Raw genomic sequence first — 18,852 nt, forward strand, 5'->3', positions numbered from 1 at the left:
CAGACAGACAGACAGACAGACAGACAGACAGACAGGACAGACAGACAGACAGACCAGACAGACAGACAGACAGACAGACAGACAGACAGACAGACAGGACAGACAGACAGACAGACAGACAGGACAGGACAACAGACAGACAGACAGACAGACAGACAGACAGACAGACCAGACAGACAGACAGACAGACAGACAGACAGACAGACAGGACAGACAGACAGACAGACAGACAGACAGACAGACAGACAGACAGACAGACAGACAGACGACAGACAGACAGGACAGACAGACAGACAGACAGGACAGACAGACAGACAGACAGACAGACAGACAGACAGACAGACAGACAGACAGACAGACAGACAGACAGACCGACAGACAGACAGACAGACAGACAGACAGACAGACAGACAGACAAGACAGACAGACAGACAGACAGACAGAGACAGACAGACAGACAGACAGACAGACAGACAGACAGGGGTGTGAGGAAAGGCCGGGGCAAGGTCCCGTCAGTCAGACAGACAGGGGTGTGAGGAAGGCCGGGGCAAGGTCCTGTCAGACAGACAGACAGACAGACAGACAGGGGTGTGAGGAAAGGCCGGGCAAGGTCCCGACAGACAGACAGACAGACAGACAGGGGTGTGAGGAAAGGCCGGGGCAAGTCCCGACAGACAGACAGACAAGGGTGTGAGGAAGGCCGGGGCAAGGTCCCGTCAGACAGACAGACAGACAGACAGGGGTGTGAGGAAAGGCCGGGGCAAGGTCCCGTCAGTCTGACAGACAGAAGAAGACAGACAGACAGGGGTGTGAGGAAAGGGGAACTGTGTTGGACACAGCCTATTATAGGTATATGGGGTCTGGGGTGGTAGTGGCTCTAGTCTGAGTCTGAGCTGCAGCTGTCAGTCGTGGGCTGTCTCAGAGCCTCCTCTAGGGGCGCCAGTGAGCCATCCCGCCTCACCCCCATGGGCCTAATCAGCTGCTGCCTGTGGAGCACAGAAAAAAACATTTCAAACACTATTCTCTAGGCACCAAATGGAAGAAAACAGTAGCAGGCCGGGACTACCTGAAGTTGAGGTTACAAATTGAACACGACGGTGATTAGAAACATGTTTGGGTCCATTTGCGGGGTCATAAGAATATGATATTCACAACACAGTTTGGAAACCACTGCAGGAGAAAACAAATAGTCACTGTGGAGCTGATTGTTGGTTAGAGGTGTAACTGAGGGGGAGTGCAGAGAAAACAGTCTCACTAGTCACTCATAGCTGAGAAGAGGATGCAGTTTATGCAGCTTAGCTACTACATAACAAATACAGCAAAAATCTGCTGCTGTATGTAAAGGCCAGTCTTCTTAAAATGAAAAGTAAAACTCTTAAAACAAGAGTTATGGAACCATACAAAGACACTTACAGGAAATTGGGACATTCCACAAATATATACATGTTTAGTCATTCAGCAGATGCTTAGTCCCAGGTGTGGATTCAYAAATCATCCTCTTCCACATGACACAATGGAGTGTCCAACGCCCACTTGTTTAATTTGGTGGACCAATCTGTTGCCAAAATCCACCTGTGCTGCTTTGAACCCCAACACCCTTTGTGTTAAGTATTCTGCACTTTCTAAACAGGCCCATTGTTGAGTGGTGGTGGTACATCTTTTCTCTTACATCCGGCACTCAAGAACCCTGGATGACGGCCCTTCCCTCCTTAATTCACTCAAACACACACACACTTGTTGGTCATCTCTCCTTCCCCCCTCTTCTGCGGATCAGTTTAATTACAGGATCAGTGCTCTGTCTGAACTCCTCAAAGCCACACCAGGCCCTCTATCCTAATCCAATTATATCTGCACTGTGTGCCACCAGCTCCCTCTCAGATGTGATATCAGTCACAGAATTAGCCAATCAAAGCCTTAAAACCAAGGCCCCATTTGCACTATTCAAACACAAATGAACATATCATTCCTGGTTCCTCCCTCAAAAAACAGAGTAAAGCTCAGGAGGACTATGATAAAGAAGTCTTGGTAAGACAGGGAGGTGAGCCAAGTAATATTTGTAATWTAGTAATATATACTAAACCTACATTTTAGGTTTAGCCTACTTCCGAAAAACAGACGCACTGAAAACAGTAACACAACCAAACGGTTTCCAAGAACACTTCAGCATCTCTCAGACAGTTTCAGACAGAATTCTATTGGCGAACGTACAATCAATAGAGAACAAACTGGACAAGCTCCGTTCGAGACTATCCTATCAACAGAACCTGAATAACTGTAATATCCTATGTTTCTTGGAGTAGTGGCTGAACAAGGACATAGAAAATATACATCTATCTGGTTTTTATATGCATCGTTGAGACCAAACGGCAGCTTCGGGTAAGGTTAAGGGGGAGGTGTGTGGGTCTATTTGTTAACAACAGCCGCTGTGCAAACTCTAATCTTAATGAAGTCTCAAGGTTTTGCTTGCCTGAGTTATAATACCTCAAGATAAACTGCAGACCATACTATTTACCAAGAGTTTTTGTAGCTGTCTATTTACCACCACAAACCYATGTTGACACTAAGATCGCAATCAACGAGCTGTATAGGGCCATATGCAAACAAGAAAATGCACATCCAGAGGCAGCAGTGATTTTAACGCAGGGAAACTGATATCTGTCTTACCTCATTTTTAATAGCATGTCACCTGTGCAACTAGAGGCAAAACCAAACTAGATCACCTTTACTTTACACACATAAATGCATACAAAGCTCTCCCTCGCCCTCAATTTGGCAAATCTGTCCATAACTCTATCCTCCAGATTCCTGCTTACAAGCTAAAACTCAAACAGGAAGTATCAGTGACGCGCTCAATACGGAAGTTGTTCGATGAAAGTGGATGCTAAACTACAGGAATGTTTTGCTAGCACGGACTGGAATACGTTCCAGGATTCATCCGATAACATTGAGGAGTTTACCACAGTCACCGGCTTCAATAATAAGTGCATTGACGATGTCCTCCCCACAGTGAGCGTACGTACGTAAATTCCTTCTATGCTTGCTTCGAGGCAAGCAACACAGAACCATGCCTGAGATCACCAGCTGTTCCTGGCGACTGATCTGGCACCGTAGTCGAGGCCACAGGGTTTACAGACAGATTACCAGGACATGTATTCAAAACATGCGCTGACCAGCTGGCAAGTGTCTTCACTGACATATTCAYCCTCTCCCTGACCCAGTCTGTAATACCTACATGTTTCAAGCAGACCACCATAGTCCCTGTAGCAATGAAATGCTTTGAAAGGCTGGTCATGGCTCACAACACCATCATCTAAGACCCACTCCTATTCACATACCGCCCCAACAGATCCACAGATTGCACAACCTCGATTGTCCACACTGCCCACTCCCAACTGGTTAAGAGGAACACCTACATGAGAACGCTTATCATTGACTATAGATCAGCATTCAACACCATAGTGCCCCCCAAGCTTATCAGTAAGCTCGGGACCCTGGGACTGAACACCTCCCTCTGCAACTGGATGCTGGACTTTCTGACTGGCCGGCTCCAGGTGGTGAGGGTAGGCAACAACACATCCGCCACGCTGGCCCTCAACACGGGGGCCCCTCAGGGGTGAGTGCTTAGTCCCCTCCTGTACTCCCAGTTCACCCACGACTTTGTGGCCTCGCACGACTCCAACACCATAATTAAGTTAGCTGATGATCACCGACAGTGATGAGACAGCCTATAGGGAGGTGGTCAGAGACCTGGCAGTGTGGTGCCTGGACAACAACCTCTCCCTCAAGATGAGCAAGGCAAAGGAGATGATCATGGACTACAGGAAAAGGAGGGCCGAATACGCTGAAGTGGAGCGGGTCGAGGGTTTCAAGTTCCTTGGTGTCCACCTCACCAACAAACTATCATGGTCCAAACACACCAAGAAAGTTGGGTCCCCAGATCCTCAAATAGTTCAACAGCTAGCTGATGATCACCGACAGTGATGAGACAGCCTATAGGGAGGTGGTCATTGACCTGGCAGGGTGGTGCCAGGACAACAATCTCTCCCTCAACGTCATCAAGACAAAAGGAGCTGATTGTGGACTACAAGAAACAGATGAACGAGCACGCCCCAATCCACAACGACAGGGCTGTAGTGGTGTGGGTCGAGAGCATCAAGTTCCTCTGTGTCCACATCACTAAGGAATTGTCATGGTCCATATAAACCAACACAGTCGCAAAGAATGCACGACAACGCCTCAAAGTTCTACAGCTGCACTATTGAGAGCATCTTGACGGGCTGCATCACCCCTTGGTATTGCAACTGCTTGGCATCCTACCGCAAGGCGCTATAGAGGGTAGTGTGTACAGTCCAGTAAATCACTGGGGCCAAGCTCCCTGCCATCCAGGACCCATGGTGCATCACGTCCTGTTCCCCACTCTGCACTGAGGACATAGACCAGCAGTTGTAACTATGAGGGAGGGTGCGTGTGTAGGGGGTCAGACTCTGAGCATGTGTTAATTGTAGGAGCAGTTAAGCAGCAACAGAAAGCACATTCTTACGGGGCCATGAGCCATCTCCTGAGAGCCCATCGTGGGATGTTGGGTAGGTAGGGCAGTGGCTGGCGACTGTGGGTGCATCCCAAATGGCACCCTAATCCCTATATAGTATTAGCCCTGGTCAAAAGTAGTGCACTATATAGGGAATAGGGTGCCATTTGGGATGCAACCTGTCATGAACCTCTCCCTCTTCGCTATGTCTCCTTGACACCGATCGAAACACAGCAGAATAGAGATACAAGAGGAGGATGGATCTGGCTTTAGAGGAAAGGAATCTGCCTCTTGTAGACAGGCACACGCGTCTCATTACGACTCAACCCCCACTCTGTGGCTGAACAATGACAATGTCAGCTTTTCTTGTGCCTGTAAATGTATTCAGCCCTCCACCCCCATGCCTCCCTCTATAATTGTACCTATGTCTCAGTCCCACTCCCCTGTCAGTTAGCAGACAATGTTTGGCTCCTGGGCTGAATGAGAAAGCTGAATAAAGGGAGGTAGACACGTATATGTTATTATAAACCCTGACAAAGCGCCACATAAAGGAGTAGAAAGGAGCCGATGGCTGCCGACCCCACTGTGTGGTCTAATTAGGACGCTAATTAATGGCGTGCTGGTAATGATGCTGCAGCGACATGCCGACGGCTTCCACCGACTCCAGCTGAATGCAGGGACAGAGGCGGCGTTAAGGCCGGGGCCTAATTGCGCACCAGGGCTAACGGCAGGAGATTCTTTCTCTAATGAACTGGTTGGCAGGGAGCGCACTCAGTGTCGCTCAGCCTCTCATCCGCATCATTCTTTGACTAGCGCTAGGTTCTGTTCGCTAAGGAAAGGTCAGTGTGAATGAAGACCGCAGACGTTCAGGTTTAGGGGGATAAATAATAAGCCATAGGGGATCATTCAAACAGGATACACAGCTGTATAGTCCAGAGAGGTTAATCATCTGGCATAGAGTGTTACAATGAGTTACTATGGCAAACATAGCGGTTGTTGTTGCATTCATACATGATGAGGTTGTATGGTGGTTGGCTTACCTTGACAACTTGTCGAACATGTTGACTAGTTCCTGGGCCTCGTACTCTTTCTGCTCCTCAGTCATCTCTTCTATGGGGTTAGGCAAGGGTTCCTCCACGTGGCCCGTGATGGGGTTGATGCTGAGACAGACAGAGAGACAACAGAACAGATAAGACAGAGGGAAGACTTCGGTGATTATGACCCAATGCTAGGCTGTCCTGAATGTTTTAGATCGAGTGTATCACAGAAGGGGTGTCATGTAAAAGTGATTGATGATACACCACTTGGCCCTATGGATTATGCTGTAGTTAAAAGTAAAATCAATATACTGGTCACTTCAATGACACACCCTAAAGCCAACCCAACATTTCATCCCTACATTTAGCAATTCAAATCAATGCATACGTGTCTATGGTCCTATATTTAAATCTCCTGCCTACTCACAAAGGTTTWGCCGATTTGTACTCTTCAGTGTCGGAGTCTTCGTCATCTGAATACTTTGTCTCTCCTCGCCCCCCTGCCAGCAGGCCTCGAGCCACCAGGAGTCCTGCTGCGTTACCATACCCTGTGTACTTCAACAGGTTGTCCACTGGAAGAATAGAGGGGGGCAGGGGATCAGTACAACACTACAGTATGTAGGACTCATACATCAGGGTTGCATTGACATTAACACATTTCAGTGTGAAACTCAACTTTGCCAACTCATACAGCGTGCTCCATCTCCCTCTTTCGCTCTCTCACCGTTCTCTTTGCAGAGGACAAATAGGAACTCTGCTGCGCTCTGCTTCACACCCATGTCCACGTGGGTCATGAGACGCACCAGCTTGTTCCTGACGGTGGACCCGATCTCCGGCCGGACCTTGACCTCCTTCAGAGGGGGCAGCACCTGGAAACACACACAGCCAATGGCGGCTGAGCCACAATGAAAACTAACACGGTAGTACACTAGACTTCTGAACGGAGTAATCAGGCCAGCGCATGATGCGTCACAGCTGGATTTAGTTAGAAGACATGTTTTAACAATATCATCATGAGATGTCACCAAGATCTGTCATCAATATGCATTTTATATCCCACTCAAGAAGAGGTTTTAAAGATCTTAAATTTGGCATCACTTTGTGTGTCAGGATCAGGACAGATTACAAAATACACAGAAAGTGCGTTTGTCCGAAACCACTCCCACTCCAGTACCTGTGTCTTGATGTATCTGCGGATCTCCCTGTGGTACCTGGAGCCCTCGGTCAGCAGGCTGAGAACTGGGGTCAGCCCCTCTTTGTAGTTGGCGCCCTGCTTGGAATGTGGCACACATGAGGCGTGTGACGACAAGCATTCCCACAGAGGCACTGTAGCAGAGGTGTGGTTCATAGAAATGCTAATTATTCAGGAATTAAGGCAATTCTATTTCTATGGTGTGTGGACAGCTACTAATAGGATGGCCAGGATTTCCACATCTTTTGATTTGCTGACCGCAATGTAGTCGATCTCAAATAGGCAACAATGTCTCTGGTCCACCTGTTCTTACCTTGTCTATCCTCTTCTCCATGAAGTCCAGTAGCACCTGCACAATGTCCATGTTCTTCCCGCTGTACTCCTCCTGGCCCCCCTGGACGGGCAAATCAATCAGCACATCCAGACAAGACACAGGCAGGTTACTAAGCAAATTGATCGCGTGGCTGGAGGAGAAGGAAGAAGGAAGGAAAGTGGTTAATGTACTGGTTATTATGAATGGTCATTTAGAAATGGTTACCCAATTCCTCAGTATAAACAGACTAGTACTAAAGGTCTACTCTGGAGTCTGGACAATGGGCTAAACCCCCGTGACCAGAGGGATACAACAACAGAATCCATAGGGCCACGGGGTGTATCATCAATCACTTCTACATGACACTCCTTAAGTGCCACTATCTAGCCAAACATTCTCGTATATCCTTCTAAAGAAAGCTTTGTCATTAATTCCCATCAACGAGATGTCCAGATAAGACAATGCCATATACAGTGGGGCAAAAAAGTATTTAGTCAGCCACCAATTGTGCAAGTTCTCCAACTTAAAAAGATGAGAGGCCTGTAATTTTCATCATAGGTACACTTCAACTATGACAGACAAAATGAGGGGAAGAAAATCCAGAAAATCACATTGTAGGATTTTTTATGAATTTATTTGCAAATTATGGTGGAAAATAAGTATTTGGTCAATAACAAAAGTTTATCTCAATACTTTGTTATATACCCTTTGTTGGCAAAATTTGACAGAGGTCAAACGTTTTCTGTAAGTCTTCACAAGGTTTTCACACACTGTTCCTGGTATTTTGGCCCATTCCTCCATGCAGATCTCCTCTAGAGCAGTGATGTTTTGGGCCTGTTGCTGGGCAACACGGACTTTCTGTAAGTTCTCACAAGGTTACGATTCTCCGTCTTAAATTTGATCGTTTATTTCCGTATTAGGGTACTTAAGGTTTCATTATAAACGTTGTTTGACTTGTTTGGAAAAGTTTATTAGTAATGTTTGGGATTCATTTTGTATGCATTTTGATGGAGGAAACTGGGTAGATTATTGACTGAAGCGCACCAGCTAAACTGAGTTTTTATGGATATAAAGAAGGACATTATCAAACAAAAGGACCATTTGTGATATACAGTGGGGAGAACAAGTATTTGATACACTGACGATTTTGCAGGTTTTCCTACTTACAAAGCTGTAGAGGTCTGTCATTTTTATCATAGGTACACTTCAACTGTGAGGAAGGAATCTAAAAGGAACAAAAATCCAGAAAATCACATTGTATGATTTTTAAGTAATTAATTTGCATTTTATTGCATGACATAAGTATTTGATACATCAGAAAAGCAGAACTGAATATTTGGTACAGAAACCTTAGTTTGCAATTACAGAGATCATACGTTTCCTGTAGTTCTTGACCAGGTTTGCACACACTGCAGCAGGGATTTTGGCCCACTCTCCATACAGACCTTCTCCAGATCCTTCAGGTTTCGGGGCTGTCGCTGGGCAATACGGACTTTCGGCTCCCTCCAAAGATTTTCTATTGGGTTCAGGTCTGGAGACTGGCTAGGCCACTCCAGGACCTTGAGATGCTTCTTACGGAGCCACTCCTTAGTTGCCCTGGCTGTGTGTTTCGGGTCGTTGTCATGCTGGAAGCCCAGCCACGACCCATCTTCAATGCTCTTACTGAGGGAAGGAGGTTGTTGGTCAAGATCTCGCGATACATGGCCCCATCCATCCTCCCTCAAATACGGTGCAGTCGTCCTGTCCCCTTTGCAGAAAAGCATCCCCAAAGAATGTGTTTCCACCTCCATGCTTCACGGTTGGGATGGTGGTTCTTGGGGTTGTACTCATCCTTCTTATTCCTCCAAACACGGCGAGTGGAGTTTAGAGCAAAAAGCTCTATTTTTGTCTCATCAGACCACATGACCTTCTCCCATTCCTCCTCTGGATCATCCAGATGGTCATTGGAAACTTCAGATGGGCCTGGACATGCGCTGGCTTGAGCAGGGGGACCTTGCGTGCGCTGCAGGATTTTAATCCATGACGGCGTAGTGTGTTACTAATGGTTTTCTTTGAGCACTGTGGTCCCAGCTCTCTTCAGGTCATTGACCAGGTCCTGCCGTGTAGTTCTGGGCTGATCCCTCACATCCTCATGATCATTTGATGCCCCACGAGGTGGATCTTGCATGGAGCCCCAGACCGAGGGTGATTGACCGTCATCTTGAACTTCTTCCATTTTCTAATAATTGTGCCAACAGTTGTTGCCTTCTCACCAAGCTGCTTGCCTATTGTCCTGTAGCCCATCCAGCCTTGTACAGGTCTACAATTTCACCTGATGTCCTTACACAGCTCTCTGGTCTTGGCCATTGTGGAGAGGTTGGAGTCTGTTTGATTGAGTGTGTGGACAGGTGTCTTTTATACAGGTAACGAGTTCAAACAGGTGCAGTTAATACAGGTAATGAGTGGAGAACAGGAGGGCTTCTTAAAGAAAAACTAACAGGTCAATGTGAGAGCCGGAATTCTTACTGGTTGGTAGGTGATCAAATACTTATGTCATGCAATAAAATGCAAATTAATGACTTAAAAATCATACTATGTGATTTTCTGGATTTTTGTTTTAGATTCCGTCTCTCACAGTTGAAGTGTACCTATGATAAAAATGACAGACCTCTACATGCTTTGTAAGTAGGAAAACCTGCAAAATCGGCAGTGTATCAAATACTTGTTCTCCCCACTGTAACTGGGACCTTTTGGAGTGCCAACAGAAGAAGATCAAAGGTAAGGCATTTTTTATATCGCTATTTCTGACTTTTGTGTCGCACCTGCCTGGTTGAAATATGTTTTTCATGGTTTTGAATTTCGCGCTCTGCAATTTCACCGGATGTTGGCCAGGTGGGACGCTACCGTCCCACCTGCCCATAAGAAGTTAACCTCTTGACGCTAGGGGTCAGATTTTATTTTTTATTTTTTTTTAAATAACGTTCCCAAAGTAAACGGACTATTTCTCAGGTCCAGATCGTAGAATATGCATATAATTTACAGATTAGGATAGAAAACACTCCAAAGTTTCCAAAACTGTCAAAATATTGTCTGTGAGTATAACAAAACTGATTCTGCAGGCGAAAACCTGAGAAAATCTAACCCGTACGTGATTTTTTAAAATTTCTATCTGTGTTTCCTTGCCCGTCTTTTTTCCATTTAAAGGGGTATCAACCAGATTCCTTTTCCAATGGCTTCCTCAGGCTGTGACCAGGCTTTAGACATAGTTTCAGGCTTTTTTTTTTTTTAAATGAGCGACATTTTTCAAAAGTAGTCAGGTGTCCTATGATTAGTTCCTGTGCGCGAGAGGGGTAGCTCTCCATTTTCTTTCTCTCTTTTATTGAATAGGTTACGGTCGAAATATTATAGATTATGTTTGTTAAAAACAACCTGAGGATTGATTATAAAAAACATTTGACATGTTTCTACGAACATTACGGATACTTTTTGGAATTTTCGTCGAACGGAACGAGGCTTTGGTTTTCTGAACATAACGCGCAACCCAAATGGCGGTTTTTTTTTAATAAAAGTAATATTTATCGAACAAAAATAACATTTATTGTGTAACTGGGAGTCTCGTGAGTGCAAACATCCGAAGATTATCAAAGGTAAGCGATTCATTCTATTGCTTTTCTGACTTTCGTGACCATGCTAATTTGGGGCTAACTGTTCTAGCATTGATTGATACAAAAGCTTTGATTTCTTTCGCTGTAAAGCATATTTTCAAAATCTGACACGATAGGTGGATTAACAACAAGCTAAGCTGTGTTTTGGTATATTTCACTTGTGATTGCATGATAATAAATATTTTTAGTAATATTTTGCGCCCTGCAATTCAGCGGTTGTTTAGGAAAATGATCCCGCTAAAGGGATCCGTAGCGCAGAGAAGTTAACCAGGTAAGACCCATTGGAGGTTAAAAACCTATTTTGTGAGGGCGACCTGGCAAGAAGGCAAAACAGGAAAATAGCAGCGTATACATAAAATATTACAAGAAAAAAAAAATACACACAAGACAAGTTAGATACATTTGAAGATTAGAAACAACTGCAGCTATCACAAAACAGTGTCGTCAATCAGTCTTAAAAACAGGCAAGGATACTAACTCCCCTCGATATACTTTAATATATTTTGATACTTTAAGMATGCAGTTCAGCTCTGTTGTGTGGAGAGCAATGAGCAGAAGGGTTTCCAACCTGTGTGCTTCCTCTGTTTTGTCCTCTGTCTGAGTCTTTAGCATCAATAGATGGCGCATGATGGCGGTGATGAGGCGGAGCTGGTGGTCACCATCCTATCAAATGAAGGATGTACAACAGCATGATCCTCACAGAAGCATTTCACTGGTTAAAACAAAAGGAGGGGAGGGTCTAAGCAAGTAGGGGTAAGCATGATAAAATTTGCTGTGGCAGAAGTGGGTAGAAAAAAAAGAGCGAAAGAGACTTACTATGGAGATTGAGGTCAGACCTAAAACCTGACTCACAGGCTTTCCATGCCATGCAAATGAGCATGTGGGATTGACTTTTGAGGTGAACACAGGGCTATTCTGATTAACGCTGAGGTGGGAGAGACTCAACAAGATGTCAGCTACAATGGTGAGAGGCAAGCATGGAGAAAATGTATTTGGACAAATTGAAGCACAATACGAGCTAGCAGTTAAAGCAGACAGCTCTCCTAACCAGCCTGAATTAGAGAACTATTCTCAAATAAATAACCATCAAAGACACGATTGGCATGTCATATCACTGAGACATTCATTACCAGATCCAACAGATTCATATCTTGATTTAGCAGGGGGACGTGTCCCTCTTCATTCTGTGATGCTATAGGTTGAGCGAATGCTGAATGGGCTGAGTGACATAAGAATTTCACTAGCCCCCAATGGCTAATCGAGAAAGTTGTGAAGGTGCCAAAGTGGCTTAAGCGAGGTCAGATCGCTGATAAACCTCATATTGCTGCATAGGTTTAGTTAGGGCTTTCCATTAAGGGATCGAGAAGCTGTCCGTTCCCATGAGCTAACATCAACAGTCACTCAACAAAGCCAAGTCTTGTTGATWCACTATTGTTAAATAGTAGCCTTCAACCAAAGCATGCAAAGTTTGGTGGCTTCAATGCTGAATTCGAAATATTCACAGGGGAGATGTAAAGGAGATGTGTCCACAGCCAGGGCGATGCAATGCATTTATGTTCATGCAGTATCTCTAAACACATGCACTGTGCTCATGGCTGCAGTGTCTAGCCTTCTGTGAGCTCTGAATACACACATACACACAGTTTATTAGGTACACCCATCTAGTACCGGCTCGGAACCACCTTTGCTTCCAGACCAGCCTGAATTCTTTGGGCATGGATTGTACAAGGTGTCAGAAACGTTTGTTGCTCAATTGGTATCAAGGGACCTAAAATGTGCGTGGAAAACATTCCAACACCAGTACACCACCGCCACAGCCTGTACCAAATCCTGACTCTGCCATCAGCATGACGCAACAGGAACCAGCATTCGTCAGACAAGGCATTGCTTTTCCACTCAATTGTCCAGTGTTGGTGATCGTGTGCCCACTGGAGCCGCTTCTTCTTGTTTTTAGCTAATAGGAGTAGAACCCGGTGTGGTCATCTGCTGCAATAACCCATCTGTGACAAGGATCGACGAGTTGTGCGTTCCAAGATGCCGTTCTGCACACCACTGTACTGCACCATTATTTGTCTGTTTGTGGTTTGTTAGCTTGCACGATTCTTGCCATTGTCCTTCGACCTCTCCATCAACAAGCTGTTTTCACCCACAGGACTGCTGCTGACTGGATGTTTTTTGTTTGTCGCATGATTCTCTGTAAACCCTAGACAGTGTCATGCGTGAAAAGCCCAGAGGGCTTTTTCTGAGACACTGGATCCGCCGCACCTGGACCGACGATCATACCACACTCAGTCACTTACGTCACTTGTTTGGCCCATTCTAATGTTTAATCGAACAGTAACTGAATGCCTCGATGCCCGTCTGTCTGCTTTACATAGCAAGCCACGGCCACGTGATCCATTTTCGTGAACCTAATAAACTGTCCGGTGAGTGTACATTACAAATACTGAGTACATATCCTCTTTATAAAGGAAACAACTCCAAAGCAGAAAAACAATGTTTAACAGACAATGAGTAACCGTGTAAACTCACCTCGTCGCTAGTGTCAGACAGCGTGAGGTTGAACAGGGCTTTCAGGGCCTCCATGGCCCTCTCGTTGTCTTCAGCAGGGATGGGCAGGGCCTGGGGGTCCGGAGGGGCCGCCTCGTAGGGGCCCACCCAGCGTACATCCAGGGTACACTCCAGCACCTCTTTGAGGAGCCCCACGGCACGCAGCTCCCTCCGGAGTGCCCCCCGGACGTCTGGTCGCAGCGCAGAGAGCAGGAAGAGCAGGCGCAGAGAGAACAGGCCCACCTCGTGGCGCCCAGTGCGGGCGGCGTGCAGGCGGGCACACAGACCCCGTGCCAGCTGCACGTCGGCGCCCACCTGCTGCGCCGCTGCGCTGTTGAACACCACGTTACACAGGCACTTGAGGGCCTCCACCACTACCCTCTCTTTTTCCTCTATCTGGACCTCCCCCTGCAGGCTGTCACCCCCTTCCGCTCCCCCCCGCAACCGTGCCAGCCCGGCCAGGACCAGCATGCCCTCCTGGGTTTCCACAGGGCCCAGGACCCGCTTGTCTCGGGACAGAATGCGGAGGGTCTCCAGGCAGGTACTCTGACAGCGGGGCCCAACCTGCCTCCCCAGCACAGTCAGTAGGCCCTGACACAGCCTCTGCATAGGGAGAGAGAGACTGTTGGTTCACCATCAAACACACAAGGGAGCAGAAGCATCAGGCTATAAGTGAAAGTAAAGCATCAGACAATGCAAAGAGCGTTTACTTACACTTCGTAGATCCTCCCCTTTTGGGTCAAAGGTGAATGTTAGATTATTCTGAAAATACAAAACAATGCCCAATGAGACAAAAGTCAAATGCATATTCCTTTGCTAAATGTGCTTTGTCACCTTCATCTATGCAACAGTGCATGAAGAAAGTAGCATATTCTCAGTAATGTTATCTGTAAAAAAAAATTGCTTCTAAAATACAGTAACAGATAAGCAAAAGAGGCTGCTGGTCGTTGATAACTAGAGATGTGCAAACTGATCAGAACTACGAGTGCATTACCTATAAGATCGTAATGCAAATTATATCCTATCAGACACTCTCAGTCAGAGGATGGTGGTAAGAGCTATAGGAGGATGGGCTGTTTGTAATGGCTGGAATATAATAAATTGGAACAGTCTAAAGTGGTTTCCATTTATTCCATTCCAGCCATTACAATGAGCCCATCCTCCTATAGCTCCTTCCATCAGCATCCTCTGTTCTGGGTATAAGTGACAGCCAACCGCGTTGGCTACCAAGCTCAAGTCACAGCAGGAAGCGCTGCAATAGCTGTTACTAAATGGGAGCTAGATACACAAAATATAATTAAACTGTAAAGTTAACTAGCTACCAAATAACATTAAGCATGCTGTCATTGCATGCACACATGGTTAGCAAGAGATACCCTGCAATATTTGGACAACACCACCCAACCAACTAGCAGCACCCAAGCCATGATGAAAATATGCTAATCACTTCCTGCAACACAGCAATGGGCATTAAACTCGTTGATTCCATGCAAAGAGGGGACATGCAAGTTCTAGCTAGACATATCGTTTTAGTATTCATTTTAGCAGCTATGATTCTGTAAATGTTTTTAGATGGCTAGCTAGCAAGTTAAATTAGCTAGCTAATGACTTTGTTTTGGTAGACGTCAAAGCGAGGAGAATCCCACCCACCTCTCCGTTGTACTGGTGCAAAAGCCTTTCAATGTCCTCTTCATTGTCAGTTTCAAGCTGCAACAGGATACTGTTTAAATCCATTATTCAAATATTTCGATGACAATTCAATAATTGTAACGTTAGAGTAAGTTTCTGAACAAATGACACCCTATTTCTCTCTATTCATCTGACACAGCTGGCTCCGGTTAGGCTAGCTCATAGAGATAGATAGAGGACTCATGTTTATATCTGTGCCACAATAGCGTATGTGACAGCATGGTGAGGACATTGACAAGTATGGTTAAATGCATACTGTGTCTGAATCTGTGTCTGGACTGTGTCTGAAAGTGGGCGTTGCAAAAAAAGTGGGTGGATCAACAGTGGTGGGTGTAATGTAACATCAGGGCTCTGTMATTGGTTAGACCGGCCATAGCCAAGGGCACTGCCGGTCAGCTTAATGTTTACATAGCAGGTTAAGAGAGCTAATGTAGCAGGTTAGGATAATTAACGTGGCAGGTTAGGAGAACTAATGCAGGATGTTAGCTAAATTAAAGTGGCAGGTTAGGAGAATGAGGATAAGTTTAGGAAATCAAATCAAATTGTATTTGTCACTTGCGCCAAGTGGCACAGCAGTCTAAGGTACTGCATCTCAGTGCTAGAGGCGTCACTACAGACCCTGGTTCGATTCCAGGCTGTATCACAACCGGACGTTATTGGGAGTCCCATAGGGCTGCGCACAATTGGCCCAGAGTCATCCGGGTTAGGGTTTGGCCGGGGTAGGCCATCATTGTAAATAAGAATTTGTTCTTAACTGACAAGCCTAGTTAAATTAAATAAAGGTTAAATAAATAAATAAATACAATCTTACCGTAAAATGCTTACTAATAACAAAAGGGTTAGGGTTAGACTTTGCTAACATTCTACAATTGTCAACAATCAACTCGTCATTGCAGCCCAATCAGCCAGGTAAAACATTCCTGAGCTAAAACAAATCTGCCCAATTAGTGGATTTGGTAGATCCACCCTCTTCTTTTGCCACTCCCACTTTCAGACACACTCCATGTATGCAATTACCCATGACTCACCATTGAGTCTACAACCCATAGGAATCCTCACACTGTTGACTACTTTGACTACTTTAAAATAGCGGAAGCATGGTAGACGCCCACAATGTTTGGCCACTAGAGGCCTCTATCATTCTCTATGGGCTAGCTACACCCCTCTTTCGTGTTTCAACTTTCAACTGTAAACGTCACATTCTCATCGAACGAGTGCACGCGGCGTTCAAGACGTGCAATGATGTACAGTAAAAGTGCGTCAATATTACTACATTTTTATTTTAATGGGGTTTTGTCTTGTCTTCTTTGCCCTACTAACCATACTGCCGACAGACTTTGATATGAAAAGGTCTATGCACGCGCTTGTCATCATTATGTAGAATAGGCAGCGCTTATCTCTCATGTATGTCTATGAATTATTTATGCATTTCCTGCCTCCTGTTATCTGTATCTATGTTCACTGTAGGCCTAATCAGATCTGCTCGTGTTCAATTGTCTTTGTCTATCTACACTCCAGGCATTTTCAATACTGGCCAGTAGATCACAGAATCAAGGGCATAACATGGTCATAAAAATGACATCACAAATCATTCATAGCCTAATGCTGAAAAGTCGGAGTTGAGACCTGGGGAATTGCAATGGAGTTGCCAAAATATAAAAATAAGAAATAAATTGTTGCGTTGTTCAGGATAGGCAGGRAAGCTTGATCTCTCTTTTGACAAWCATATCAAGAATATTTCAAGGACAGCTTTTTTCCATCTTCGTAACATTGCAAAAATCTGAATATTTTGTGCAATAATGATGCAGAAAAACGAATCCATGCTTTTGTCACTTCTAGATGAGATTACTGCAATACTCTACTCTCCGGCTACTCGATTTAAGCACTAAATAAACTTCCGTTAGTACTAAACACGGCTGCTAGAATCCTGACTAGAACCAAAAAAGTTTGATCATATTACTCCAGTGCTAGCCTCTCTACATTGGCTTCCTGTTAAGGCTAGAGCTGATTTTAAGGTTTTACTGCTAACCTACAAAGCATTACATGGGTTTGCTCCTACCTATCTCTCTGATTTGTGAACGGTATGTGTAGCCTATCTATCTGATGCTGTCTGGTCTAAAAGAGTATGACATTGTTGATGCCCGTAGCATTGAATGCAAGGGAAGCCAGTGAGCATTTGGCCTCCCTTGATAAAAAATAATAATTTCATTATAGCCAATCACAATTGGGCTAAACTGAGTGACCTCAGCTGTGAATGGTCCTTAATCCACCAAAAAAAAGTGTCAAGRGATGCCAGTTTGGATTTGGCTTCAGACCAATTACATCAGAAGCCAAACGTCATTGACAGAAAAAAACTTGAATTGTTGCATCTCGTGTCGTTGTCCTCTGGTGGCTAGCTAGCTAGCTAAAATCATCCTCCCCCTTTCCTAAATTAGCCATGGATGGAGATAGGGATTTGGTTTTACTGAATTCTCCACTCTGGCCAACCATGAGTTCATATTGTTCCCCTGGCCTGAGAGGATGGAAGTTCAACATGTAGCTAGATGTAGTATGCTAATGTTTACGAGCTGGCCTGGCGTAATGTTTCCCATGAAAGAAAGTTAGGCTAGCGAGCAAGCATTTTAGCCAGATAGCCTAGGACAACAAAAACTAAAAATGTGTACTGTATGACAGTCATAGACCATTTAGGCAACATGAAAGAGGAGGATGGCATTGGCATTTCTCTACGAGTAGCGTGAGTCAACATGCTTTTTCTACTTGCACGCACATCACACACACAAACACACACACACAGAAATCAGTACCATGGACAGCCACATCCTATTTAGCTTATGTTGATTGGACTAAATCATTTTTGGTATCTTTTAGTTGTCACTGTATTAGACTAAGCATAGCTGATTAGATTATGTTGAAGTTGAAATGGTGCTGGAATACTGGAGGCAGCTCCTGTTTTCTTTACATCTTGCGGTAACTCTCCGTGGTTCTAAATCAAACGTTTTTAGTAGTCCGAAAATGTCGGAGATGTTATCTTGCTTGACCATGCTGTAGGTCATGTAACTGTTTGTTACATGCAATATGTTTTGTGGACTTAACCAGACAGATATTGATTTCCGGTTTTGTAATGAAACAAATTTGTGGTTGAATTTATTCTGTTTTCTTATTGTCTCAGCCTTGGGCCTATTGTCACGCCCTGACCTTAGAGATCCTTTTAATTCTCTATTTGGTTAGGTCAGGGTGTGACTAGAGTGGGCAATCTATGTTTTCTATTTCTTTGTTGGCCTGGTATGGTTCCCAATCAGAGGCAGCTGTCTATCGTTGTCTCTGATTGGGGATCATATTTAGGCAGCCTTTTCCCACCTGTCGTTTGTGGGATCATGTTTTTGTAGCACTACAAAGCTGAACGTTTCGTTTGTTACTCTTTCTTGTTTTTGTGCCGGTTATCATAAATTAAACCTACCCCACGCTGCATCTTGGTCCGACCATCCTTCCAACAACGATCGTGACAGAAGATCCCACCACAACTGGACCAAGCAGCGTGCCCGGGAGGAGATGGCATCCTGGTCTTTGGAGGAGGTTGAGGAGAGAATAWCCTGGACTTGGGAGGAAGTCTTGGAAAGATACGAAGGCCTGCCGTGGAAGCAGACGGAAGCAGCGAAGGAGCAASAACGACGAAACCGGGGTTCGCGGCCACGACGGAAGCCCGAGAGGCAAATTATTTTTTTGGGGGGGGGCACACGGGGTTGTTGGCGGAGCCAGGGTTTGAACCAGAGTCAACTCCCCGTACTCACCGTGGGGAGCGCGTGGCCGGTCAGGCACCATGTTTTGCGGTGATACGCACTGTGTCTCCAGTGCGCATCCACAGCCCGGTGCGTTCTGTGCCAGCTCCCCGCACTTGCCGT

General features: G+C 45.3%; 1 protein-coding gene across 2 annotated transcripts; it reads right to left on the reverse strand.

Annotated features, from left to right (window-relative positions):
• Nucleotides 1-423: 423 nt before the first annotated feature.
• LOC111962501 (chaperone Ric-8B-like) lies at nt 424-15,132 on the reverse strand. Of its 2 annotated transcripts, none has more exons than XM_023985635.2 (10): nt 14,915-15,132; nt 13,979-14,026; nt 13,247-13,867; nt 11,283-11,377; nt 7,071-7,221; nt 6,740-6,838; nt 6,290-6,434; nt 5,993-6,137; nt 5,569-5,688; nt 424-986 (listed from the first exon to the last, which is right to left on the reverse strand). In XM_023985635.2, the coding sequence occupies exons 1-10, from the start codon at nt 14,996-14,998 to the stop codon at nt 878-880; spliced, it is 1,617 nt and encodes a 538-aa protein (XP_023841403.1). In that variant the 5' UTR covers nt 14,999-15,132; the 3' UTR covers nt 424-877. The 2 variants fall into 2 exon arrangements, with proteins under 2 accessions (XP_023841403.1, XP_023841404.1); XM_023985636.2 differs by having other exon boundaries at nt 6,740-6,835; nt 14,915-15,131.
• Nucleotides 15,133-18,852: the final 3,720 nt, after the last annotated feature.

This window comes from Salvelinus sp. IW2-2015, linkage group LG4q.1:29 (assembly GCF_002910315.2).
Source record: "Salvelinus sp. IW2-2015 linkage group LG4q.1:29, ASM291031v2, whole genome shotgun sequence".
NCBI classification, from domain to species: Eukaryota; Metazoa; Chordata; class Actinopteri; order Salmoniformes; family Salmonidae; genus Salvelinus; species Salvelinus sp. IW2-2015.